Source organism: Aphidius gifuensis, linkage group LG1 (assembly GCF_014905175.1).
Source record: "Aphidius gifuensis isolate YNYX2018 linkage group LG1, ASM1490517v1, whole genome shotgun sequence".
NCBI classification, from domain to species: Eukaryota; Metazoa; Arthropoda; class Insecta; order Hymenoptera; family Braconidae; genus Aphidius; species Aphidius gifuensis.
The window spans coordinates 26,306,387-26,333,618 of record NC_057788.1 but is presented as its reverse complement, the minus strand read 5'-3'; the positions used below and the strand labels follow the sequence as shown (position 1 = coordinate 26,333,618).

The 27,232-nt window shown below is 26.7% G+C and overlaps 1 protein-coding gene and 1 long non-coding RNA gene across 4 annotated transcripts in view; one reads left to right on the top strand and one right to left on the bottom strand.

The window, feature by feature from the left end:
- The first annotated feature begins 3,745 nt into the window (after positions 1-3,745).
- LOC122858017 overlaps positions 3,746-27,232 on the top strand; it is a 41,168-nt gene continuing 17,681 nt past the window's right edge. Inside the window, exons 1-2 of the long non-coding RNA XR_006374274.1 lie at positions 3,746-3,960; positions 15,333-15,401. This is a non-coding gene — a long non-coding RNA (uncharacterized LOC122858017). The remainder of the gene's footprint in view (positions 3,961-15,332; positions 15,402-27,232) is intronic.
- LOC122857999 (semaphorin-2A) overlaps positions 10,055-27,232 on the bottom strand; it is a 180,856-nt gene continuing 163,678 nt past the window's right edge. For all 3 annotated transcript variants that reach the window (XM_044160612.1, XM_044160603.1, XM_044160596.1), the window contains 8 exons: positions 19,431-19,493; positions 19,072-19,179; positions 18,435-18,705; positions 14,802-15,032; positions 14,287-14,700; positions 13,734-14,010; positions 12,764-13,211; positions 10,055-12,590 (listed from right to left, as the gene is read on the bottom strand). In XM_044160612.1, the coding sequence (XP_044016547.1) occupies positions 12,516-12,590; positions 12,764-13,211; positions 13,734-14,010; positions 14,287-14,700; positions 14,802-15,032; positions 18,435-18,705; positions 19,072-19,179; positions 19,431-19,493 (1,887 nt within the window). In that variant the 3' untranslated portion in view covers positions 10,055-12,515. The remainder of the gene's footprint in view (positions 12,591-12,763; positions 13,212-13,733; positions 14,011-14,286; positions 14,701-14,801; positions 15,033-18,434; positions 18,706-19,071; positions 19,180-19,430; positions 19,494-27,232) is intronic.

The window sequence follows — 27,232 nt, the reverse complement described above, 5'->3', positions numbered from 1 at the left end:
TTAAAAATAAATCAAGTTTTAATTATTTTTAATTGAAATCTTTATCATGTTAAATTGAAACTTTACTATTATATAATTCAAAAATTTTCTATTCTGACAAATCAGCAATTTAAATTTAAAATACCATCCGATCTTGGCATTTCAAAAAAAGTCTTGCAGATGTTGCTGTATGATAGTCATTGCAACGCTATTTTGGACAACTTAAAAATAAGCCATTATAAACACGTGTCCTGGGAACGATTAGCATAATGCTTGGAGCATTGGAGGGTTTTTTTTTTTTTTTATTTTCATTTTCATTTTTTCTGTTTTGTCCCTTTCAGATTAGGCTCACAAAGCGAAAAGATAAAAAATAGAATGTCAACAAAATTTAAATAACATACTGTCGTACGCAGCAGTTTTTTTTATTATCTAATTTTTTTTTTTTTTTTTTTGTTCATTTTAAATAGATGAAAAGAGATGCTGATATAAAAGTTTAATTAGAATATTTAATTTTGCAACTTCGTTTAATTAATATCCAGTTAAAAGTGGGTCAAAATTTAACTTCTATGTTTATAATATATGTCTTTTATTCATAGAGTTTTACATGAAAGCTGACGCTTGATTGTTGTTGAATTTCATGATTATTCATTTATCAATGTTTAGAGTTTCCAAAATGACATTTATTATATATATTTAGAGATTGTTTATATATTCAATTAATACTAGAGTGGCAGGATCCATTTACAGATAACCTAATCATAAAACTGAATTAATTTTCTGACATTAGTAAACTCGATTTAAGTTTGATGAAAAACTATCCACAATAATGAATGTAAATTTTAATATTATCATAATAATTAGCTAATTAATTTTATTATATTATCGAAAATATTTTACCAATGAATAAATAATTTTTAATTGTTTTTTCTTTTAACATCACAACGTTAATGAAACAACATTTTTTTAAAAAAGATAATTAAATTAATTCTTTTGATATTTATTAATATTTTAAAATGTTTTAATATTGTTTTTTTATGAAATTTCAATTAAATTCAATCAATAATAATTATACAAAGTGTATGATCAAAGTAAAATTAAAAAATAAATAAAATAAATATTAATGAATTTTCCAACATTGGATAATTTTAATGTGGCAAATTTTCAGTATAAAATTTTGGTTTTAAATTCATTGGAGCTTGATGGCAACAAAAGCCAAAGCTGTTCACCGCGGCATATAACCGCACACGGGCTCTAAACCAACCGATATATACCTGAAGCTTCTCTTCACTCTGGATATAACTCAGAAAACCACTGCTAGTCAAACAAACAAATCTACCGACGCGTAATATCATATTAAATACACGCGATCGAATGTTAACATTCAAATAATGGAAATTCTAACACGTTATACATTGAAGAAGCATACAAACGTATGATATTTGATTATATTCAATCGAGTTCACCGACAGGCTCATGGAAATTTTAATACTAATATTATATTGCTCGAGACTATGTTTTTTTATTTTTCATTATATATTTGTTTTTTTTTTTTTATTTTATTGGTACTTGATACAGAACAAATTTTACCGAGAATACCAAATTAAATTTCTGCTATCTAGAGTGTTGGAAATACTCGACTTTCAAACGCACAAAAAAGAAAATACATATATGTTTTTGTTTTATTATTATGTCAGCGTTAGTTTGGGAAAATTTTTCATTCTCTTGAATTTTGTATAAACCAAGAAAATTGAATGAAAAATATGACATTAAAATGCAAGTTCCTTTGATCAAGTTTGCATGTATTAAAAACAATTTGATTTTAAATGGAGCATTAAAAGCTCAAAAATTTGAATAATTTACGACAATTTAACGCCATAAATCGAGATGAAAAAAGACTTCAATTAAAAAAAAAAAAAAAGTAAAGTCATTCAAGTAAAATCAAGCGATAATATTTTTTTTTTCAACACCAAAACAAATAGCAAGCATGACTGTGATATTTTCCTAACAATCAAAAAGAAAAACACAGTCAGATTAATGATTTTGATGGTTTGAAAAATAAAAAAAAAGTTTTAAAAATTCAACTACGATGACAGTACAAAAAAAAAAAAAATTAAAAAAATGAAAAAATAACAAGATTTAAGTGATATTAAATCAAAAACGAAACACGTAAACATAAATTTATTTTGAAATGATTATTTGCATAGTTGAATGTTTAAAATAAATTTTATCAACTTATGGTTTACGTATTTTGATTTAATTAACTCACTTAGTGCTTTCATTGAGTTATGTAAAGTCACGTGGGGCCCAACCATCACCCTATAATCTTTGTATTATACCGCTTGAAATGTATTTTCTATACGAAGATGTCACGACAAGATAAGCTCACGAGTTACTTTCTCGTTCTCTTATTCATATATTGCCCAAAAACATAAGCTGTCTTTTACTCACGTACTTGTCTACTCGGTACTCACTTTGTTAACTGTCACTGTCGTTTTACCAACAGTCTCTTCTTATTCTTCCTCCATGTATACATCATTCATTTCTGTATTCCATACACAAAACTCATGATTTGGATGTACAATTGTTGCTGTTGAAGAGTCAAAAGCACTTGGGATTAACGTTCTTCAACTTTTCATATTTTTTATATCAAAAACTTTTAATAAATTCTTCAATCTAAAGTAAAATAATAACAAAATATAATTAATAAAACTAGAATATATTATTTAAATGTAAATTACTAGTTAATAATAACAACAACTCAAACGTTGTATTGAGTTGAGACGTACACCTTTTGCATCATATTGCTTTGTACATATATATTTATTTTTTTTAATTTAATAACCAAAAAAAGCTAATTAACATGCCAATTATTACCTTGTTGTTGATGTTACACTGAAAACTTTGATGACAACTTGATGCATTGGATCTGTAAGTCAGTTAACCCCCAATTGACGAGCTCAAATTTGGTTAGCCTTTAGCAACAAAAAAATAGAGTTTTTATTACAAATTATTATTTAAACTATTAATAAACGTATAGAAAACACTGTATATAATAAAAAAACACAACAACAATATCAAGATACGGATTATTTACCATTATTATTTGTATTATTTGTCACAATAATTAAGACGCCTACTTCCCTGTTGACAAACAATATGATTATGATTATTATTTTTTATTTTCATCATCAAAATGGCGCTGACGCTGCAAGCGCTTCAAGTGGATGATTTGTGAAGTTTGTTTGAATTAACGCATGCGCATAAAGGGATACGAGACTGGCGCCTTTTTCAGCAGCCGCCATTACGTGTGGCGTCATGGAGTGAGAGAAAAGAAAAAAAAAAAGATAACATACATTGTCCGTGTGTAGGGTCGTGTGCAAAAAAACTCCAAAAATCATAAAATTACATCAAGTGTTGAAATATAATAATATAATTGTTTAAATCGTTTAATTTAGCATTATCATTAATAATTTAATTATTGGTTATAATTAAACAATAAAATTTATAACTATAAATCTAAGATCAAAGTTTGTGTGTAGGACCGTGTGCAAAAAACTCCAAAAATCATCAAATTCCATCAAGTGTTGACATATAATTATTGTTTATAAATTAGCTAATTCAACATTATTATTGATAATTTAATTATTGGTTACGAGTAAACAATAAAATTTATAACCATAAATCTAAAATCCAAGTAAGTAAAAAAAAAGAAAAAAATTAATTTTTTCATAGTCAAATAAATAATAGAATACTTAAAATTTTCCAGTCAAGTTATTTTCAATAAATCGAAGATTCCGTGGACAAATGAAGATTCCATGTGACCACGAGCAATCATCATTTTCTTTCATTGAAAATCCATTGCAATTCGTCGTTATTTTCATTGTCTATAGTACAATGGCTATTGACCCAGGAATCAAACAACGACCTTGGGCGTGGATTTTCAACATCTTCAACATTAACTGAGTAAAGCTGATAACTAAGGTATGTTTTTTATTGAATTATTTTTTATTTTATAATCTATGAATTGAAAACCACCGCTCATTGAGAGATATTTTCTTTTAACTCCAAAAGTACTGATAGCGTACTTTATCAATAAAATAGCATTTTCTTTTATACAATTAATTTTTTTTCAAGATAAGTAGAGAGGTATACGTAACAAATAAAAAAAAAAACATATAAAAATCTATAAAACTAAAATATAAAGCACCCCTTGAAAAGTTTTCATAGGGACATCTGGGTCCTTGAGGGTTATAATCTCTCTACCAAAGCATTTACAGCTTTCTCGACTGTTGTCTTTGTCACTGATATTTTATCTTTCTCACATAGACATTAAATATATTCTCTAAACTATCGAACAAACCTGCTTTCGATCGGTATAATACTTATACGTATTACATTTTACCAATGTATTATCCATGACATTACCTAGTTTTAGTGTCTTTAACACCTGAGACATTTTTACCAACCAACATATTATTATCATTTTTATTAACATAATTTATTACCATGTGAATATATATATAATATATTCAACAAAAAATTATCAAATATTATTCTGATAATGTAAGACAAGAATAGAAAAAATAAAATATATATATTATGGGTAATTATGAGTGTAACAAGTGCCTTGATCTTGACATCGTGTCACCAGGCTTGTTTAAATTTTCAACTCGGTAATTTGATGTTATTTATTTATATCGTGTCGTGAATAAAGTTATTGTATATTGTTGTGTTTGGACATTGATAAACTCTAGCTGTGAAGTTAAAAAAATAACTTGTCATTTCATCAATCAGGAGTGTTAGCTCATCAGCATATAATAGCATTGAACAAAGTGAGATTTAAAACAAATAATTTATTGTGATTGCGAGTTGAAATTAAGTGATAGGTGTACAATGATAAAGTAATGAACTCGTCAATCTGTCAAGTATAATAAAATTTATTATTTTTTTATCGGTTTGTCTATTGGCATCATTGCACCACTAATGGTGCATCTTTATTTGATTCTTTTTTTCTATTATTATCATCATCATTCTTCTCATTATTATTCATGTTTATTTGGTTCTTTTTTTTGCATCATTATCTTTCATGGATTCATCATATGAATCCCACTTGAACTTTTAATTTTTTATCAATCAGATTAACACACTCTTGATGATTGACATTGTCCACTTGTTCTTGTTTTTTTCATCCTGTAAATGATGGTTAATCATATACTGGTAATTTACTTGCAAATAAAATAAGAAAAGCAAAAAATGATAATGCAGCGTTTCTTCTCATATTATTTGTTGCCTTGAGTCCAGGTAGATTGATCGACCAATCTTGCAGTAACGTGGTACATCAAGACAGGCATTTTTTTTCAAGTTTATTATCGTTTCTAACGAAAGTATTTATTATCTCTTTGTTTAGATGCAAATGGTACATATTTTCTATTTGCTTCCACTATTTAAACAATTGATTTAAAAAAAAATATTATTTTTAATAATAATATAGATGAGATTATATATCCATGGTAAATAAGGGTAAATATTTAAGTAAATGAGAAAGGTTATATCCTTGTAAACATGCAACATGGTGCGGAAATTTAATTAACGTTGACATACTTACCTCACTTAGTTTTCATTCAAATTTTTTATTTTTTTTATTACATACCTTGTTTTATATAATTTAATTTTTTTCTTTTTCCAACAAAGAAAAAATAAATTCGTTTTTTATATAAAAAAAATATACTGTAAAATACACTCCCAATTTATGAAAAATAAATAAGTCATGTATATCATGACATTAATTTATTGAGAATTATATAATAAATTCAAAAATTATTAGTATAAATTATATAATAAAAAAAAGATAATTTAAAACGGATAATTTGTGTTGATATATATAGATTGGCCATGATACTATGCATGTTATTCTCTCGTTCGTTTACTAAAATTACCAGGCGTTCCTATTTTATTGTCTACCTTATAAATGAAATATACGGTCAATATGAACTAATGATTGTCGATTCATCTTTCAAAGTTTTTTTTTTTTTTTATTTGACACATAATAATTGGTGCTACATTATTTTATACTGCTATCCTAATTCATCATATTTTTCTTCCATTCATTTTAATGTTTATTCATAGCTTTGAATATATATATTACAATAATAAAGAAAAAATATTTAAAAAATTTTAATAATAGTTAAATTAAAATTTGTCACTATTTAATGAATTCCGTAATGTTTAAAATTTCATTAAGAATTTTACTGTTCTAGTTATTTTCATTGGAATTTGATGGTCTTTCAAATAACTAAAATATTTATCAACAAAAATATTTTAAAATTTCAATTTTATTTCTATTTAATAATCTAATGTGTTTAATTATTAATTTTAATTAGAAATTATGAATAATTAAATTGGTTGATCCAAGTTAAATACGTTGATAAATAATTATTGATAGAATGAATTTAAAAAAAAAAACAGTTAATTCATTATTATTTAACGAGGCTTAAGTTCACCTTTTTATAGAGAAAAAAAAAATTATAGTGGGAGTTAATTGAGCACTACTTTTCTGGATTATTTATTTATCAATACTGCAGCACGTCATACGTGTTTGAATGAATCATAACCAAGCTTAACCGTAATGACATAAAATCTAAATGACGTCATAAACTATAGTTGGTTGATTTTTTTTTATTTTTATTAATAAAAAAGTATCTAGAACATGTAAAGTTCATGACGTCATATGCGTATGTAGCATTTACCAAGTTATAAATCTATGACGTATATATACTCGAGGCAATAAATGACGTCACTTGAATGACAATACCGTGCTATAGATATCAACCTACTGACACTATCTGGAAAAAAATAAGGAATTATTTATTATCATGATTTCTAGTCTATAGGTGAGTGAACGAGTTGAAATAGATTCTTCAAGAAAGACTAGCAAATCGATTTCACTTTCAAAGTACTACCTCATTTCGCTTTACGAATATTTAAGATCATCATGCTCGATTAACCCCTTTAAACTCAACTAAATGTAGACGTACTATGAAATTTATAGAACTTTTCCAACGAGCCTTGGTGAGTCCATTTAACTCTAGTCTGCTTCATCTTCTTCCTTTTTTTTTTGTTCTTTTTATTTTTTTTTCGTTGAAGCTTTATTTAAGAAATCATTATTGTTGGATAAAACTTCGGTTATTTAATAAATATATACAAGTTTTGATAATTTATTAAAGCAAATCTTTATTACGTGAACAATGTATAACTATCAAAGATTTTTAACATCTTATTTATTTTTTTTTTGTTTTGATAAAAATAGCAATTGGATGTTTCAAGTCAGTATATTTTAATTTTTTAACTAAAATCTTACTGTTTATAAATATTGGAAGGATACTTGAGATAATAGAAAAAAAAATTTTAACAAGTAAACAATTAATTGATGATAGTTTACGCAAAAATAGGCGAAATAGTATTGATGTTTTTGATAATAGATATATTCACAACAAGTGCTGAATATATTTATTTATTTTTCGTAATTTTTTTTTTTTTTTTTAATATTTTAATATACATAATTTGACGATATAAAAAAAATCTTCCTTTAACTTCGGTAAAAGACTACGATGTCTTTCAGGAACAAATATTCTATACAAATACTGGTGAAATTGAACTTCAAAAGAATAATAAATAATTACACAATAATTTCATTTATTTAAAAAAAAAAAAATAGAAATTATTGATGTATTTTTGCATAATTTACTTTCGTTTCATGATATTGTCGTAGCTTGTAGTTTTTTATTTTTTTCCTTTATAATTTCCATCGATTATACTCCAGAATAAAAAAAAAAAAAATACCCTCTCACCACCGAGAAAGATAAACAGAGCAAAAATATTGTTCGTTTACAAAAAGCAATCTGAAAAATGGAAATAAAAAAAATTGTGATTTAATCTCCGACAAGTCAAAGACAAAGCGAACGAAGAATGAGTACCACAAGATGAATTCATTAAAAGTACGTTGCACATCTGTATTTGTGTCACAAGATATCCTATTCAAAACAGTATTAAAAAAAAAAAGAAAAAATTGATATTCCAAGTTATGAAAAATACAATGAAAAATAAAATCGTGAGGAAAATAAAATAAAATTCATAAAATTCTATAGTTTCAGTCAAGAGGTTTTTTTTTTTTTTTTATTTAATATAAAACTCATCATAAGTACTAAGGCAATAATAATAATAAAAATAATTATTCTTAATAAAATGAAACAATATTAATAATTCACTTGAAAAATAATTTTAAAATAATATTACGACAGTCATTAGCTAGATCTAATGATATTAAGTAAATTATTTTTTTACTTTTTAAATTATAAAATTAAATACTATATATCTGCCACCATAATAATAAAAAATAAAAAATTATCAATAATAATAATATAATATGATGATAATGAAAATTGATAGTATTTTATTAACTACATTATTTAACGTGAATAAATCATCATAATACCAAGTTAATAGATCTAGCCTTACCCGCCTCCCTTGATTGACACATCGAAATCCCAAAAATTGATTTGGCCATTAACTTCCATCATAATTTCTCCACTCAACAACTACTTTATCATAATTATTAAACAGAAAAGAATTTTTTAAAAAATTCATAGTTTATTTTATTAGTATTATTTTTTTTTTATATAATGTTTACAAGTGCCCATGAGCATTTCGACGCGTCAATCGTACATGATAAATAACATATACAATACTTGATAATCTTACAAATAATATTTCTAACAACATTAGGTTTGTCCTAGATTGCTTTCTGTAATCACCATCGACTTGCCAAAGTACTTGAGTTGAAATCCCATCAGGACATATTGTAATCTGTCTAGTGTTATGTTAATGCTTCAATAAATTGAAATCGATAACACGACAAGTTTATATCCAATCGAATTTCATCTCAAGCTTATTTAGCCCCAAAATACCCATATACCTTACTATTTTTTTATTTAATTATTTAATTATATATTTTCTTTTTTTTTTTACTTTTTTAAAATTAAATTAAATTTTTTTATTTTTTTTTAGTCTTAATTTAAAGATGTTTTATTTATTTATATTCATTCATTATAATCATTTATTTTAGCAATTTTTTTTTTGATAGGTATGATTTACAATTTATTTATTTTTTTACAACTCGTATTCATTTGATCCGTTCGTTCTTTCATTCCATAATTTTTCACTACGTATTTATTTATTTTATTTATTTAATTTTTTTTTTTTTTACTTTTGAATTTGTGGGTATTTTTGTTTTTTTTTTTAAATGTTTGTGTTTGTGTGTTTATGATTGGCTGAAAATTCATTAATGAGAATGAACGAAACTTGTTCAATTAATTTATGTTAGAAATTATAATACTTATAGTTTGTTTGTGTGTTTAAAAAAAAAATTTTTTTATTATATTCATAAGGGTTTAGTTCTTTTATGTAAAATTGTGATGAAACTTTCAAGACTCGAGTCACGATAAAAAATACTAGTCTCGTTCATTCTTAAATATTTTTGACTACAAGTCTTAATTCGTAATACTATCCAATACTTGCAAGTACATTTTACTCAAGGATTAGTTTTTTTTTTTTACTTTATATATATTTTTTTATGTCTCAATTAATTATTCATGTAGTTTTTTCATTTTCTTCTTTTTGTTTAATCAATTATTGTATTATGCTTAGTGGCTACGGGTTCTGCTAGTTTTTTTTTTTATTTTCTCTTTTTTCATATTATTTCATTTATTTTTCTGTCTTTTTTTGTTTAAATATTATTTTTAAATTTATATTCTGTTTAAATTGATTCTCCACAACGTCAACTGGCATTCAAAAAAATAAACGTTGCTTCGTTAACGTTGACGAGGTAAAAAATTAAATCGTCTACGTAGTTTCGTACTCACACACTGACACGTTTCGATTCATTTTTATTGAATACAATTCTTTGCCATAGAAGTAGTTATTTTTTTTTTCATTTTAATTTTTTTGTACAGTGCTTAAAAATACTTATATATATTTATATATGTATTTATATTTTATCGAGATTTACCCTTCGTTCGCCCGAGAATCTGTAAAACGATCTGTAACATCTCGCGAACGTCGATACAAAAACAAATGGAAATAAATGAAAAATATAATAAAAATAATAATAATAAATATTTATATTACAAGACAAATGAATTAAAATATAAATATTAATAGACAATGAGAATAAAAAATGTTGGACGTGAAATGCGTACGATATTTCCTTGTTTTTTTTTTTTCTTTTTATTATTTTTTATTTACAAACCGACGGCAAGTATTACTATCACGTTTTTTTTTTTTTCCTTAAAACTATTTCTTAATTTTTAAAATACAAATACAAAAATGATTTTTAAAATAAAAAATAATAATATATTTCAAAGGTCCATCATTTTTTTTTTCTTTTTTACACTGGGATTATCTCCAAAAAGTATAACTTTGATTTTAATATAGTAAAATGATAATTATTAAAAATAATATTCCAAGTTTGATGAAATAAAGAAAATAATTGCTATAGAAAAAAAAAAAAAAAAAGAAAATACTTCTTGGAGATTTTTTTCTTCATATAATTTATCAATTCAATTATTTTTTTTTATTTTTCATTTATTTATTATTGTTATAGTTTTTTATTTATCCATTTTGTACCTGACTATAAATACAATTTTTTCTGTATCCATTTTATAAGAACAGAAAAAAAAAGCAGGCTATGAATTCAATAAAAATAATTAAATACTATAATTATAATTTCTATGATTCTTTTAATATTAAAATTTACGCTAAAGTTTACAAGTTAATTCTGAATCAATATATGTACATTTTATAATGATAGCGAGGACGTGATGCTCATGAGAATGAGCGTGTTTTGTGGTACTTTAAAAACTATTTCAACAGACTGATATAAAATAAGAAAAAAATAAAAGAATTTGTTTAATGAGATGAGACATCAGAGGAAGTTTAGATAGAGCAAATGGTACAGAATTAGTAATAAGAAAAATAGAGAAAGACAAAATGAGAGTTGAATTGGACAAGTTTAAAATAACAGAATGAATGAATGAATGAGTGAGTGATGGATATTGTGAAAATGGTTTTGAGACTACGCGAGTTTGTTGTTTGTTGGCTGGTTTGTAAGTTTACGTACTTAGTCATTGAGTTTGTTTGTATTTATATTTATTAAGCACCTCGGTGAAGTGAAATTCACATGGACTCTCACGACATTATATTGTAGAATTGGCTCTCATTTAACACAGCTACGACATTCTCGAAAATTATACTAGTAAAAGTTTAAATTTCAGTTTCATTAACTTTAATTTTTAATTTTTTAGTTTTTATCAAATTCAATGTTAGGCCATGAGTTTAATTTAAATTTATTTTCTTGCCTGTTTTTTGAGGATTAAAGTAGACCACATTCAGCTGATAAATGAAATTTATATTTTATCAATATTAAAAATTTAAAAATTAGATAAATATGTAAAACTCATCGAGTCATTCATGTAAGGTGTCTTAACAATTAAGTTATTAAATTTAATAATCTCATAATGTAACTTTAAAACGTGTTATGATAACGCGCTCGATTCTCATTGCCTTGCTATGATAATTCTGTTATTATTTTAATTTTATTTGATTAATTAATTTTTATTTCTCCCGTCATTTTTCAATTTTAAATTCTACAATGAACGTATTTAAATTTTTTTAATTTTTTATTTAAATTACTTATTTATTTTTTATTAATAACAGAAAAAATTAAAATAATAAAAAAATTTTAAATGATAAAAATACACGTTACATGATTGTTTTCTGCTTTTCAATGAGTTGACTCGAGTTATTTTTTGATAAAACTTTCGAGCCGCCTCGGCTACCCATCCATTATCACAGGTCTGAGAAAACAGAGATTTTTCTTTTTTTTTATTAATTTTTTGTTGACATATCTCACATTGCTTGCAAAGGCGTAACGGCATCTTCGGCTGATGGCGGCTCCTTCGAGTCGCTTGGTCCTCCAGAATGAAACTTTTTTTTTTTTTTTTTGCTTTTGTTATTTGCTAATTCACAAAAAAAACAAAAAAAAATAAAAAAAAAAACAACACAAGTGCAATTTTCACCATGTTTTTTCAACAGTCCCGTCGCACAATCAATATTATTTTATTTTTTTTACAGTCACACTGTTGCACTTTGATTTATATATTTATTTAATTATGATTATGATAAATTTTTTTTTGTCCAATAGCACTTGTATACTTTTTGTTTTATTTTTTTTTTTGTTTTTGTTGTTTCATTGCGTTGTATTCTGTGTACTTTTTTTTTATTTTAACGTGATTCAGTTAACACGATGGACGAAAATCCCCGATAGTTGAACACATGCCAACGAGGTAGTTGACCATCAGAAGCATCAATGTTATGTAATACCGAGGTTGAAAATGGTCGGATGCATCGTTACTTGGTTGTATGCTTATGCGGATCATCGTGTCGTAATCTCTGTTCAATGAAGGGTCTAGTGACCGGCTTGATCACACTAAAGGAGTACCGTATACCTCGTTTGTGTGAACATTTTGATTGCTATCGTTTTGCCTCGACGCGCATTGCTATAACAAAATAACAAAAACAAAAAATTTAAATTATTATTTTGTTTTAAAAACTTGCATTTTTAAAAAAACTCAATTGGCTCTTTTTTATTTCGATTATTTTAATATCAATAGAATGAAAATACTTAATTAAAAAATTATCAAAAACAAAAACAAAATGTCAATTAGCTTACCGCTTGCTTTCTTTCCCAGCTCTTCATTGCTGATTTGTATTTTTCAAATTCATGACACCAGTCAGAATATATTTTCTGATAATCATTTGATTTTGCTGGTGCACTACATCTATGTGCATCAACAGTTATATTGTAGGAACACAGTAAAGCACCACCAAGCCAACAATCATACCTTCCGGCATCTTGTTCATTTACACCAACAATAACAAGACCTTTTTCTGATGTCTCAATAAATTTATCACCTCCAGCTCCATACTTGTATGCAATTTGATATCTTCCCTTTTCTTTACTGTAATGATACCACTTGACCTCTTGATTTTCAAGTACTTCAGGCATTTTTACAAAACAACCAAGATGGACAGATTGTCCCCATGTCACAACGAGTTTCCGTTTACCAACACTACTATCACAAACGTCTGCTGTACTATTTGAAACATCTTGAAGCAACCTGAACAAAAAATATAAAAAAAAAACATATTTAACTTGAGAAACGAGTTCAAATTAAATTATCAGAAATTTCATTTCGTGATTTTTCTTTCAATCAAGAAATTCTTCTACTCAAGTGAGTAAGTTTGAAGTTAAAAGACTTTAAAAAGGATACAAAAAAAAAAAAAAAAAAAAGAACAAATATTAGAAAAAAAAAATTGATTCATTATCGAGTTTTCCCAGTGCACGATTTACGCGACTTACTTTGATCCAATAAAATTTACTTTTGGCTCAGAATACCAACTGCGAATGAATCCCCCAGCACGTTGAAAAAACGTATTACGTGCATCAATGATTTTCAATTCTCGTTGAAATTTAATTTTTTTTTTTTTATATTTTTTTATATCATAGAAATACTGAATCATATTCAAAAAGTAATAAACCAATGCAACAAAAAATAAATAATAATAATAAAAATGAATGAATGGAAAAAAAAAAAAATTTATTCATCGAAAATATTTATTAGAAATTCGATTAAACTTACCCAGGTGCGTAGGGTTTGCAGGTATTTGTATCTTTATCCCACCCACAGTATGGATCATGAACACAACGTAGACAGTTATCATATCGCCTCGAGCACATGACCAAATCGATTTGCTTTATACGATGGTCCGAAGCGACATAAAGTGCTTTATGCTCCTTGGATATTTCCATCGCTTGAATTGGCTCACCAGGGGTCACGTCAAATACATCCAGTAGTATCGATTGTGACTCTCCATTGTTGTCAATCCATTGAACAACCTTGTGTACTCTACCGTCACCTGTCGAAAAATAAAATACAACGAGTTAATAAAGGAAGAAAAAATATAAAACAAAATTAGGCTATCATTGATGGCGTTATTTTCATTGCTAAAACAAATACATTTTCAATGAATTTGATATTTGTCACTCAGCTCAAAGGGAGTTTAATTTTTTTTTACTCTTCAATTGACATTTGATTGTCAGGATAATACGATACACTATCATATGATACTCAATATGATTTTAAATAAATATTTAATTAATAATAAAAATAGAAAAAATAAATGTTGACTCACTTGAACCAGCATAGTAGACAATGTACTCGAGATCCAGTCCAACAAAATCAATTTTCAATTTATCAACAACCAATCTTGTCAGCATAATGTCACGTTTAAAAAATACTGGTTTTTCATTTTCATGTGATATTGCCGAGTCCATAAGTGGATGTGATCTGATAAAATTAAGTACAGTATCAGGAAGTGTTTCTGTATCATTAACACATTGTCCAGGTCTTGGTTCTGGTACTTTATTTGAAAGTACTGGTAACCAGGCACTACTACTCGTTGCTTGTTCCTTGAATTTACCACGGAATGCTTCTTGTATGGCATCAATGTGAAAAGAACAAATTGCTGAACCCATTAGACCATTTGTTGATGTAGTAAATGTACCATAAAAATGACTATCATCACCGGGTACTTTGTAGATGCTCTCTATAAAAAAAAAAAAAATTAATCGTATCATTAAATAATTGAAAATATTTTCCATGAAAAGGAATACTTTTATTTTTAATTAATAAATTAAATTAACTTACGTATTTCATTGAAATAGAAAGGAAATTCTCCAGGTATTGAGCAATTAAGTCTTGCTTTTAAATAAGTTGCCCAATTTTGTGATAAAATATTTTTTCCTCCTGTATCTCGTTTACAAACTCTTGCAACTCTTGAATAAACACTTTTACCACAATTTATATATTCAACCGCAGTTTCTCGAAAGAAAAAAAATACGTGCTGTCCAATATCAAATGATCCAACAAAGTTTGGTTCTGAAATTTAATACAAACATTCAATCATTATTATTCGTTGATCAATAACATTGAAATATATTTCGAGTACTTAATCAGTCGTTTGATTGATTCGCTTTAACAACTCAACTATATATATAGTAAAATTTTTTATTTTAATTTACTTTGACAAACAAGGATATCACATTGCTATCATGATTATGATAAATCTACAATTTCAACTGATACTATTGTGTACTGAAATTATTGTTGTAAAATAATTTTCATTATTTTTTTTTTTAAATAAATTAACTAATGATTTTTTTGTAATTATTTTTTCAGATGATATGAATTTAAATGGAACATGCTGGCTACATCAATTTACGATTTTTATCTACAACTGCAGTAGAGGTGAGTTTAGTCATTATTTAACCAAACTCTTTCGTATCATTTCGGTTTTTTTTTTCAATTTTAATTGTTTAAAAAAAAAAAAAAAATAAGTGGAATATAAAAATAACATAATAGACACAATAAAAATTTGTAAAAACTTTTTGCTACTACGGAAAAAGCAATAGCTGTTAAAAAAGAAAATTTACGATGTTTATTGCTAAGAGAAAATTGGAAGGCGTTAAACGAAAATTCAGCGTAGAAAAGCTTTTCAAATGCTTCCTTAAACGACTTTTGTAGTTTTCATTTAAGGGGCTTCGATGGTACATCAGTCTGGACTACCCTGAATTTAATGCAAGTTCAATGATCATCCGCTTGTCGTTTTACGATTCAAGTAATCGTAAAACCGAGTTTAACGATACGCTTTCCAGCACCCCTTTTTTTTTTTTTTGTATAGTCTGTATACTATGACGAAAAACGTTAATAATTTCGCGACCGAATAAACTACCAAAAACGGTACTTCCAACGCACATGAGTGCACTTAAATTCCATATTCAAGTAGTTTATTTCAAAATTAAAAAAAATAAAGATATATTTTTTTTTTTTATTGGATCATAGGTGACCTTGTAGAAAAATAGAATAGTATGTTTTATTACTTTCTCATTTTTACGACAAGTACGATAAATCTTTGAAAAGAATTTCCGGGCTGTCGTGCAAATAGGCACGTCTACGATCCGGCAAATCGAAATTCCATTGAAGAATTTTTTTATATAATACTTTTCCAGTAGAATAAAACAAAAATGAAAGAAGTAAAAAAAATAATAATAAATAATGACACAATAATTGATATTTTATAAAATAAAAAATTAAATTTATTATTATCAGTAAGTGATTCAAAAGCATATTTTTGATTTATATACTTTATTTTTCAATACCATTAATTAAAATAGAAGAAAAAACGAAAAGAAAAATATGACCCAATTTGCAATAATTGTCACAGATAATAAATGTCTAGACAGTTAACTTTATAATCTTAAATGCAGTTTTATAATAATGATAGTGAATAGAAAAAAAAAAAGAAATTTCTGTATGACTCTTAGAAAATTAAAACACGAAAAATAAAAAAGATAAAATAGCAATTTTTTAGGTGTTCAGAGAGCGTGAAAGTGGCTAGGCCTTTAGAATCTCGTCAGTTCGTTATTCAGACCTCGTTAACAAGAGACTCAGTTTCCAAATGCATCAAAAATAAAGTAGAAGGAAAATAAAATAAAATATAATTAAGGGTATGAATTTAAAAAATAAGTACGAGAATGATAAGGTAATTCACCCCCCTTACCAAGTCTCAATTTATACTTGTTTCCAACTTAAATTTAAAATGTTTCTGGCGTAAGGGCACATTCGTCAAGTCAAGCTTTTACCCTCTACCATGATCACTCGGGCCGTTTAATCAACGCCTCTGTTTAATAGACAAACTCGATGGGAAGAATTGCTCTTGATGTTGCCTTGAGGGGTTGTTGTACGATCTTCGAATTAAACAGCAAAACAAATGGCTAATCATGCATCCCAAGGGCAATTCAAGTTAAACTATGATACAAGGTAAAAGTTGGTTTTTCAAGCGCGAGAAACTAAAAGGTAACTTGAGACTTTTAAATAGACAGAAAAATATAAGCAGATAGATGATAATAAAAAAAAAAAAAAAAAAGATTGAAAAGGGTCGTGAATGCTTTTAAGTTTATCAAAACTTGTATATATTTTAAAATAACGAAAAAAGAAAAAACCATTTGCCAAGAAACTCTGACACACAACATTAAATTCTTATCAAAACTTGATACAGCAAAAAAATAAAAAATGATATGTCATTTTAACAAAAAATATCAATTTAAAATAATCAACTCAATTTATCGTATAATTTTTAACTTATTTTTTTGACTATTAATTTTTTTTTTTTAATTTTTTTTAATCACTAAAAGTGATGAAATAAAAAAAACAAAAAATTGAATTTAACAAAAATGAAAAAGTTTTTTAAATAAGAAGATTTTGTGGCTACACTATGTTAGTGAAAGTAAAATCTTTGATTATTCTTTCTTGAAAAATAAAGAGGGGTTGACTTTTTTTAATTTTTTTTTTTTTTTACATCACACAATTTAAATCAAGTGTGTTTCAACTCTATGCAGAAATAAAAAAGAGAAAGAGCAAAGTTTAACTTTTTCGTATATTAAGCGCAAGAGAAAAGAGTATACTCTCTCTTGAAACGGGACGTTTAGCTTGAGACGAAAAAGGGTGGGCGTTATTTTATTACCGTTCTCCTAGATCTTGCACCCTTGCAACGTTTCATACTATATATACATTATTCTATCTTACTTCAACAACTCGTCCCTTTCTCTTTTTGAGAGGTTAAAACCTTTAGGTTTCAACCACCCATTTCCCTTCACTTTTTTTCCAACATCCCATCTCATTCTTGGCAATTCATTTCTCCACGTTTCTCTGCACCTACTCGGTGGGCACACCCCCTCTATTAAAGCAAAGACCTTTTTTATTTTTTTTTTATTTTTCTATCATTACAATATATATTAAGGACAATGCTCCAACACCCCTTGAACAGATATTTTTATTTTCTTTGATTTTTATTAACGTATATTTTTTTTTTGAAAAGATAAACACTGTGAAAGTGTTATTAACATTGTAATAGACAATGATAATAATAATAAAAACTGATAAAAATAATTCTATATACTATCTATGATAAAGACCAATTGTCAAGTCCAGTGATCATGAATAAAAAAATTTTTCAACTGACGTATACAACGAAAATCAAACGACTGGAAAAGTAGTCAAGAATCAATGTGTCCTAATGGAGTTTTCATTGTTCGAAAATAGTGATGCTTCAATTGTACAAAAATGTTCATCGTATTGTGCACAATTCAAACGAGAATCACAAGCTTTTAGCTTCTTATTGACAGCATCTAATTCTTTTGGATTTTTTTTTTATTTATACTATACTGTGATTATGATTTTTTATATTTGATATTTAATGAAAAAAGAAAAAACTTTACTCACTGTCAAGCCACTTTGAGTCGTATTTGAGGGTTCGTTTGAAGCTGTATGCTTTACGACCAATTGTCATATTGTAGAGATCCGTGCGAAATATAACTGTGTCTGCTTTGGTAAATTCAGCATTAGTACCGGAATAAAGTGCGGGCAAATCGCCAGGATTTCCTTTTTCGACCCAAACTGCTGTTGAATTGTCAGCGGGATCATAGGGACACTTGGCAATACCCATACCAACACCAGGCACAAATTCATGTCTTGGTAGATGCGTTAAATTGCTCTGAAAATAAAAAAATAAAATGAAATTAAGTATGATAAATAAAAAATGAAAAATACATTAAGCTCAAAAATAATTCTTGCTTCTTATTTAGTGTGTAAAAAAAAAGTATTTAGGGTCGAACGATGAAGAAAAAAATTCAAAAATACAGGCAGTTTCGTGGGTCTCGATAGCGCACACGGGACTCGTAATCTTCGACAACGTGGTGCTCGTATTTTCTTCATGATGATCGTTACAAGGGTACTTGAATTGCTCTTGGGTAATAAAAAGCAAAAAAAAAAAAAATAACAAAATTTGAACAAAGGCGCGAAAAAGACATTTAGTTGAAAATTTAAAATCGAAAAAATAAAATAAAAATGAAATACTTACATAAATCACCCAATCTTTTGGTGAGTGAGCATTTGTTCCGCATATGTATAGTCGATTGCCTTCTTCCATTGGTTGAATAACTCTGACATGATTGCGACAATCAAAATGCTGTTAAAAAAAATTAAAAAAAGAATTTAAATAATCGAATATTTTTTAAAAGTCATATCTAAGTTGACCTATTTTTTTTTAATCTCAAAAATAAAATTCTATCTCCATACTCAAGTAAAATATCATAGAGTGACATTTTGATAAATATATTTTTATCATTCTTGTTCAGTTATTTAAGTCTCAACAGAATAATTGAGTTTACGGCTTTCAATAATAATTCACAACCCATTTATAACTAATGTCAAACTTACCTCAGATTTTCCCTTAGATACACAGTTTGCGACGTTACTTGGTTCAAGATTTAGAGCATCTCTCTGAAACAAAAAATAAAACAAAGTTTTTTTTTACTACATCAAGTTTTATTCGATTGATTACGAAGATTTTTTTCTTTTTCTCACTTGTGAAACTTGGGAGACTTTTATTTTATATTATTGCTTCAATAGACAGTTGAATCGACAAAAGCTAGCACGTTGAAAGATAAAAAAAAAAGATTTAAAAAAACAAAAAAAAAATCGAAACAAAAGTAAAAGAACTTTGTTGCATGCTAATTATCAACTTTTAAATTGTTGAACTTAATGACAAAGTATAATCAATTTTACTTTTTTTTTTTTTAGTCCAATTCATGTCATTTGTTTTTATGATGAAAAATAGACAAAAAAAAATAATCTTAGAGGAATATTATTTTATATAAATTTCATCTCATGTTTATCGCTGTTTGAAAATATTCTCATATTCAATTATGTAAATTGATAAAGTATATGTAAATAAAAATTAATAAAGTTCTTGGGTTCTACGCGAGAGAAAACAACACAATCAAGAGGATCATAAGAGCCTTATAAGTGTCAACACTTTGTCATATAACAAGCGAAACAACGTGAAATTATTCGCAAACAAAGCTCTATTTGCAAATTTGAATATGACGCACAAATGCTTATGATCCCTTGAAAAGACACAAACAAAATTTTGCATTGAAAACCAAAGCACGCATATAACAATGTTCTGAGTGATTAAAGGGAAAATTAATTTGAGGCCTTTTGGACTTTGCAAAAAAAAAGAATAATAAAAATAAAAAACTATTTTAAAATTCAGTCATGTTCGACAGTGTCATTGTCGTTAGTTGAAATTTAGATCAAAAGCTTTTTGCATAAATATTTTTAAAAGAATAACCTGCATATATTTTTTGGTTAAAATAAAATTTTTTATCTCACGACTATTAAAAAAATTAATCGGTAAGTTGTCTTGCTATTGAAAATTAAATACTTGATAGAAGAAAAAGGGAAAATTTATACGGATAAAAGAAAAGAAAATAAATAAAATAAAAAGTAGATGAATAAATCGATAAAAAAAAATTTCAAGGAAAGTGAAAATGGAAATAGAAGGTTGAACGTATGTGCGTGGTTTGGTGCAATTTATTGTCATAAAAAATTGAAGGTAAAAAAAAAAATTGCGTGCCCTTTTTTCCCCGGGGTACCAACACCCCAAGAGGATAAACCCTGTGGAGAGTGTTACCACACTGGGACTAGGGATGAGTACAGTATATGTAGGGTGTGGTATACAGCAACCGAGCTGAAAAATTCATTCACAAGGCCAACGTAAACCTGGCGCCCTTTTTATCTCATTAAACTTTAACCTACCCTTACTCTCTATTTTTTGACTTTACTCACACACGTCACGCAAGTTTGCCAAGTATTTACACGTTTATGTCTATACTTCATGAATTTAAAAGTTTTTCATCAAAATAAAAAAAAAAAAACAAATAATAAAATAAATAAATAAATTGAAATAAATATATAATGATTCTTGAAAAATATACGAAATAAATAAATAAACTTCTAAATAAATAAATAAATAATTATCTTTGAAATTTCATCTACTGTTTTTATAAATTTTTTTTTTTAATTTTCTTTAAATATATATTAAAAATAAAAGAAAATTTTCAAATTTTATTTATTTATTTTTCTATTTTATTTTATATTTAATATTTTTAAGAGTTATTTAAAATGTAAAAAAAAAAAACACGTAAAGTGCCTTTCGATGTTATATACTCAATGCAATAAGTCAGTGTATATTACTACGCCTTTTTTCTACCAAGTATTCACCTTTAGCTAACAATTTTTTCACCCTTTCTTGATGGCTTTTTTTTCATGTGCTAAAAGTTGTATACCCAAAATTCAATCTACATTCAATATTGATTTCAATCCGAGATATTATGGTATTTCATAGTTTTTTTTATCTTTTTTTTTTTGTGATTTACTCCTTACGCATTTTGGAGGTCGGACAACTGTTGGAGACTTGACTGTTGGGGGTGAACGTTGACGTCGATCAATCCACCTATATGGACGTTGAACGCCGATCGCGTTGGCTTTCACCCCATGATATCATCGTGTTGATCTATTCGTCATTTTTTTTTTTTTTACCTTCTATATAGAAAAAACGTCATATTTGATTTACTGCTCTTTCAGGTTTCATTTTTAGGCAATATATTTTTTTTTTGCCACATTTAGAATCCATATACCATTTACAATGAAAACTTCCATTAAAAAAATTTTTTTTCAACATTTTTCACGAAAAAATATATTCGATTTTTTATTTATAAATAATAATTACTATTAGTTTCTTTGAAATAAATAAAAAACGATTTTATACTATTAATGTTGTCGTACTGTCGCCAAATTTCAATGTAAAGTTGCAATCAATTTTTTAATGTCTATTCCCAAAAAAAAAAAAAAAAAAAATGATGTCGTTACTGGCATGCAACAATAAAAAACTTTTAACTACATTCTTTTATAAATAAAATTATGGTCCTTCAATTTATTCAAACCATATCGTGTTTTTTTTTTTTGTGTATTCAATAATCGTATAAAATTTTTGTCTCAAAACATTCAAATATTTCTTTTAACACAAATCTTTGTAAATATTGACTGTGATAATATTAGTTTACAACTAAAATTACAAAGATAAAAAATAATACAAACTTCTCTTTACTTTGGCAAGCAATAAAGATGCAGTGTAAATTTTTTTCTCACCACCCAATTCAAGACTCATTAGCAAGTTGACAACGTAAAAAAACAAGAAAAATAAAAAGTATAATTAACAGGGAGGAAAAAACAAAAAAAGAATGAATCAAAGCGACACGCCAAAGTGTCGTCAGATGGGAATAATACGATGATAAACACGAGTTAAGAACGGGGTCATTAAAAAGTTAAGACGTAAAACAGTTGTGACGACGAGGTGGCAAAAGACAAGCAAAAAAAAAAAGTTGTTCAAGATTGTCTGCGTATACTATGTTTCCCCTATCATGTCTTTGTTTCATAAGATCTTGAAAATACCAGCAGATCATTTCAAAAACGTTAAACTAAAAGAAAAAAAAAAAATGATAAACACCAAAGTATATACAAAGGTAAACAAACGACAAGAAAGCGTTTAGACATTGTTTCGAAGTTAATGGGTAAAACGTTTCTTACATCTACAATTACATTTAGCCATTTTCTGCTTAAACGAACATTTCCCACAGAAGGGTTAGAATTTCGATGTTTATACAAAAAAAAAAATATACATCACTAAGATTTTACTCCAGAAAAAATTATTTAACTCTACTTTGAATCATTAGTCTTTCTTAACATCAATATAAAAGCTTTTTAACGTTTCATTATCGTGCTGTGCACTTTGCTACAGTAACTTAAATTAAATCTCAAACAATATTTATTTGCAAGTAATGTATATTTGTATTTTAGTGTGTATATGTTGTTGTAAAAAAATCCCATCTAAGAGCAACTCATTTTGAGCAAAAAGATAGAAGACCTCCGGACCTGACTTTATGACGAATTTACAGAGTTTCTTCGACTTTAGTTTTACTTGGTCGGGAAGCCTTGAATTTAATATATATACATAGCATAGATGAGTATTTTCTACAAAACTTAACGAACGCCACCAAAATTTAGTTGGATAAAATATACTCGTTGAACTCAGTAGCTGCCATTGATTAGAAATAATGAATGGCCTTGGAGACTTTTGCCGATGGTACAGATTTTCAACGTAAATCCCATTCCCTTTTTCATTTTCACTCTAGTCTATTCATCCTTCTATTCATGCTATTTTAAGATTTATTCAAGTCCTTTGGCAATTTTCCAAAGACGAATTCAAAAAAATAAAATAAATAAAAAATAATAGGAAAATTAAAAATACCATACTATATAGAATATATATCTTTTGTTGTCTTGTAAAAATACTTTTATATTCTTTTATTATTTTTTTTCTAATGTTTTTTTTTTTAAGATTCATTAGTCTATATTATTAAAATAAATCACGATAACTAACTTTTAACTCGGTACTTGGTAATTACTGTATTCATTTTCTATTAATTTTCTTTGAATCATTAAGGCTTGTTAAACTGTATCTAAAGTATTCATATACAAAGGTTTCATCTGCTACTTTTAAAGAGAAAAAAAAAAATTTAAAACTTTTCATAATTAAAATACTGAGTTTTGAGTCAGTAAAATATTTTTCTTTTTCAATTAATCATAAATTTTTTAATAAAAATATAATTTTGGAAGCATGTAATTTTTTTTTAGAATTATAAAAAATTTGCTATTCATCCGTTTGTAATATTTTTGGCTTTTGACAAAAGTTTGAAATGGTCAAAAGGCAAAGTTTTATAAATCATTTGTCTGTCGGAAGTAAAAAAGTGTCCTCATTGCCATAGCCAACTTCCGTCGTGGAATTTACACGAGAGTTGGATAAAAGTGTGTTGAAAAGAATATAGGGTGCTCAATGATAATTAAAAAAAAAAAAACTCACTGGGGTTCAACACATTAACCCTAACTTTGAAGAGTAATTCAACCACCTTTGAACGTACACTTGTTTACCACTACCACCTGTATATTTTTACGTAAATAAAATATTCTAGATGACTCTATGAAATGTTTTGCAACACTGAGCTCATCAAACAAAAACTTTCCAAATGTTTTTATCACATCCATCATAATTATAAAATTTTATTTTAAAATTAGTCTAAAATCATGTGATGCGTCTTCAGAAAAAAAAAAACAGAATTTGATGAAACATATTTAATCAAAATAAGCATGATATATTTTTATGAATATACTCTTAAAAAATATAAACTTGTATGGCAGTTTATTTTTATTTTTTGTCTTGAGTAAAATTTATATTTAATACTATCATTTTTGTGTATAAGCAACAGGATAATATCCAACCTATCACACTCTTTATATTTCAAAAGTTGACGGAAATGTTTTACTGCCTTCCTGGCTATATGAAAGTATATCCGTGGCTAAAAGCAAAGTACATATATTTTACTGCAACATGGCAGATAGGGATGCACATATATATTTTTAGTTAAGTCTATTGCTTGTAAGCCAACCTTGACGTACACCTTTAATGCCGGATACATGTCTCATCTGTGAAGATTTTCACGGCTCTCTAAATTTTACAAGCCTTTAAAGTAACTAAAATATAATAAGTACATATATATTTATTTACAAAAAAAAACAGAAAACAAAACAAAAGATTTTTTAGCATAAAATAATATTAAATATTTCTTGTTGTATATTATTTTTTTATGTAATCATGAGAAAATGAATCTATTGAAAATACTACGATACACATGAGACCCGTGAAATTGATTCTTTATACTCAGGAATTCAGTGTATTTTATTGACCCCAATGGTATGCTCGATAGAGTTCGATTTGAGCATAGAGAAAATAATTGATGTTCAAAGCCTTGGCTATATAAATACTCGATATCATATTTTATTCACAATGCCTAACCCTTCTAAGTCAAATACTCGAATAGACTATTTTTATTTATTTATTTTTTTTTTTTTGTGGATATTGTTGATGCAATATTAAAATTGATATAAAATGCAATCAATATAGCAAACTTTTACGAGTCAGAAAATTTTTGTTTGACTATGAAATATTTAATTTACAGTTTACCGTCTATTTTTTTGTGATTATTTTGTTTTTTTTCGTTTATACATTAACGATGTAATTTTTTTTTTTTTTTTTTTGATTAAATATTAACATATAAAAAAAATTAATACATAGAAATTTATTTAAAAAAAAGTATATATTGCTTTTTATATTTTTTTGAAACAGGTGTTTAAAAAAATTTTTATTATAGCAATCATTTGCCCCCAAATGTAAATTCATTCATCTAAACACAACTGCTGTTTCGATACGATTGACAATCTGTTTTCTTTTTTATGTACTAAAGTACAATTTTTATAACATCCAAAAAGACTGACGCACTATCATAAATTCTATTTTTTAAATAACTGACGGTCCATAACATTTGTCCCGATATTCAATTTACTATATCGACTATATTTATATATATGGGCTTTTTGTATGAACTCACAGATTGCCAAGAGGGTTTGCTTTTCCATCCCTAAGCAAGATTGTAACCGATTCGACATTAGCATATAATATTGTTTTGCGTGATATGTGTGTATATGTATTTATGTATAAGTATAAGTGTATTTGTTGTAAGCACTCGACGAGAGATAGAGACAGCTACTATACAAAGTTATTGAATACTATTGCTTCACCTCTCTCAACTCCCCTTGTCAACTACTCAACCCCTCTGTATTTCCTTATACGCACCAACATTTGTATATATACTATTGCATTTTCATCCAACGATTGATGTGCGACTACAACGATACGAATGTCGCGCATATAATGCCTTGAATTTACTTCTACCCTAAGTATACATATTTACATAAATTCTAAAATTTTATAGGCCCCTCTCGACACCATGTATAACCGCAGACATTATACCTTTATTGTTTTGAAAAGAAAAAATTTACATTTATCAATTCAATTGTCATAATAAAAATTCAAATAGAGATATATCAATAATGTTTTTTTTTCTTCAAATTCTTTTCTTTGAATTTAAACTTTATATGAAATAAAAGTAATATTTATGTATTATATAAATTGTTATTTGTACATTATTATTGTACATACATTTATATATATCATTCTACCAATTTTCTTGAGACAAAAAAACGAAATAATGTCAAATCCAATTATCCGGGGAATGAGATGGGATTTGGTGGTCGAATTGCACCGGCCAAAGTCGACCACCATATAAGCTTACCGTACATGTGGCAGCTTGTACGTCACGCAAAAGTAATAAAAAAATATCGACGATACCTCTTATAGGCGGAAATAAATTTTATGATATCTCGTGAAAAGAAAAAAAAAAAAAAATCATAATAAATAAACGTAAAGTAAGAAAAAAAAAATAAAACTTTCGTCCCCTGATTTATTGTATGGAGTATTTTTATTTCCACTTGCTTTGAATATATAACCACATGAATTCCATAAGATCAATTTTTTATTATTATTCACCGATCCATTAAAAATATAAAAAATAATTTTTAAATATATATATTTTAAGAGGGTGAAAACCGTCAATGATTAATAACTTTTTTTTTTTTTAAATAAAAATATAAATCATATACTGTTATTATTAGTGACGCCTCTTTATAGAATTATAATTTTCGGTCTTTAAATTATCATTATTTAAAAAGTAAAAACTTTTTTTTTTAAATTTGAATTATTGGTTTTAATCATAGAGTACTAATAGTAATCGTTTTTTTTTTTATGTTATATATTGAGTAAAATGAAATGCAAGTAATTATATTGATTCCAGAGCCTAGTCTATGCGCATCTGTCGCTCTAGGACACTATACTTGCATATGAAAGAAAAATAGACAATAATAAAAAAATGATGAAAACAAATGAGTGCAGGAGGAGGGGTGCAGTATGTGTCGATATAAAAAAAAATATATATATTTATATGTAGCAGTGTTCAGAGAACCTAGGAAATACGAAACGCGTCGTCGCGCTCGAATAATTGCATTTTCGAATCGTTACCCTTCCCTCAGCACACAGTGTACCCGCAGAGTCGATTTTTTTTTTTTTTTTTCTATCCAACTACAGAAATCGCCCCGGGGAATTCAGATCGCGTGCCATACAGACCGTTTCAATGGTACTTTTTTTTTTGCCGCCCCCATAACTCACC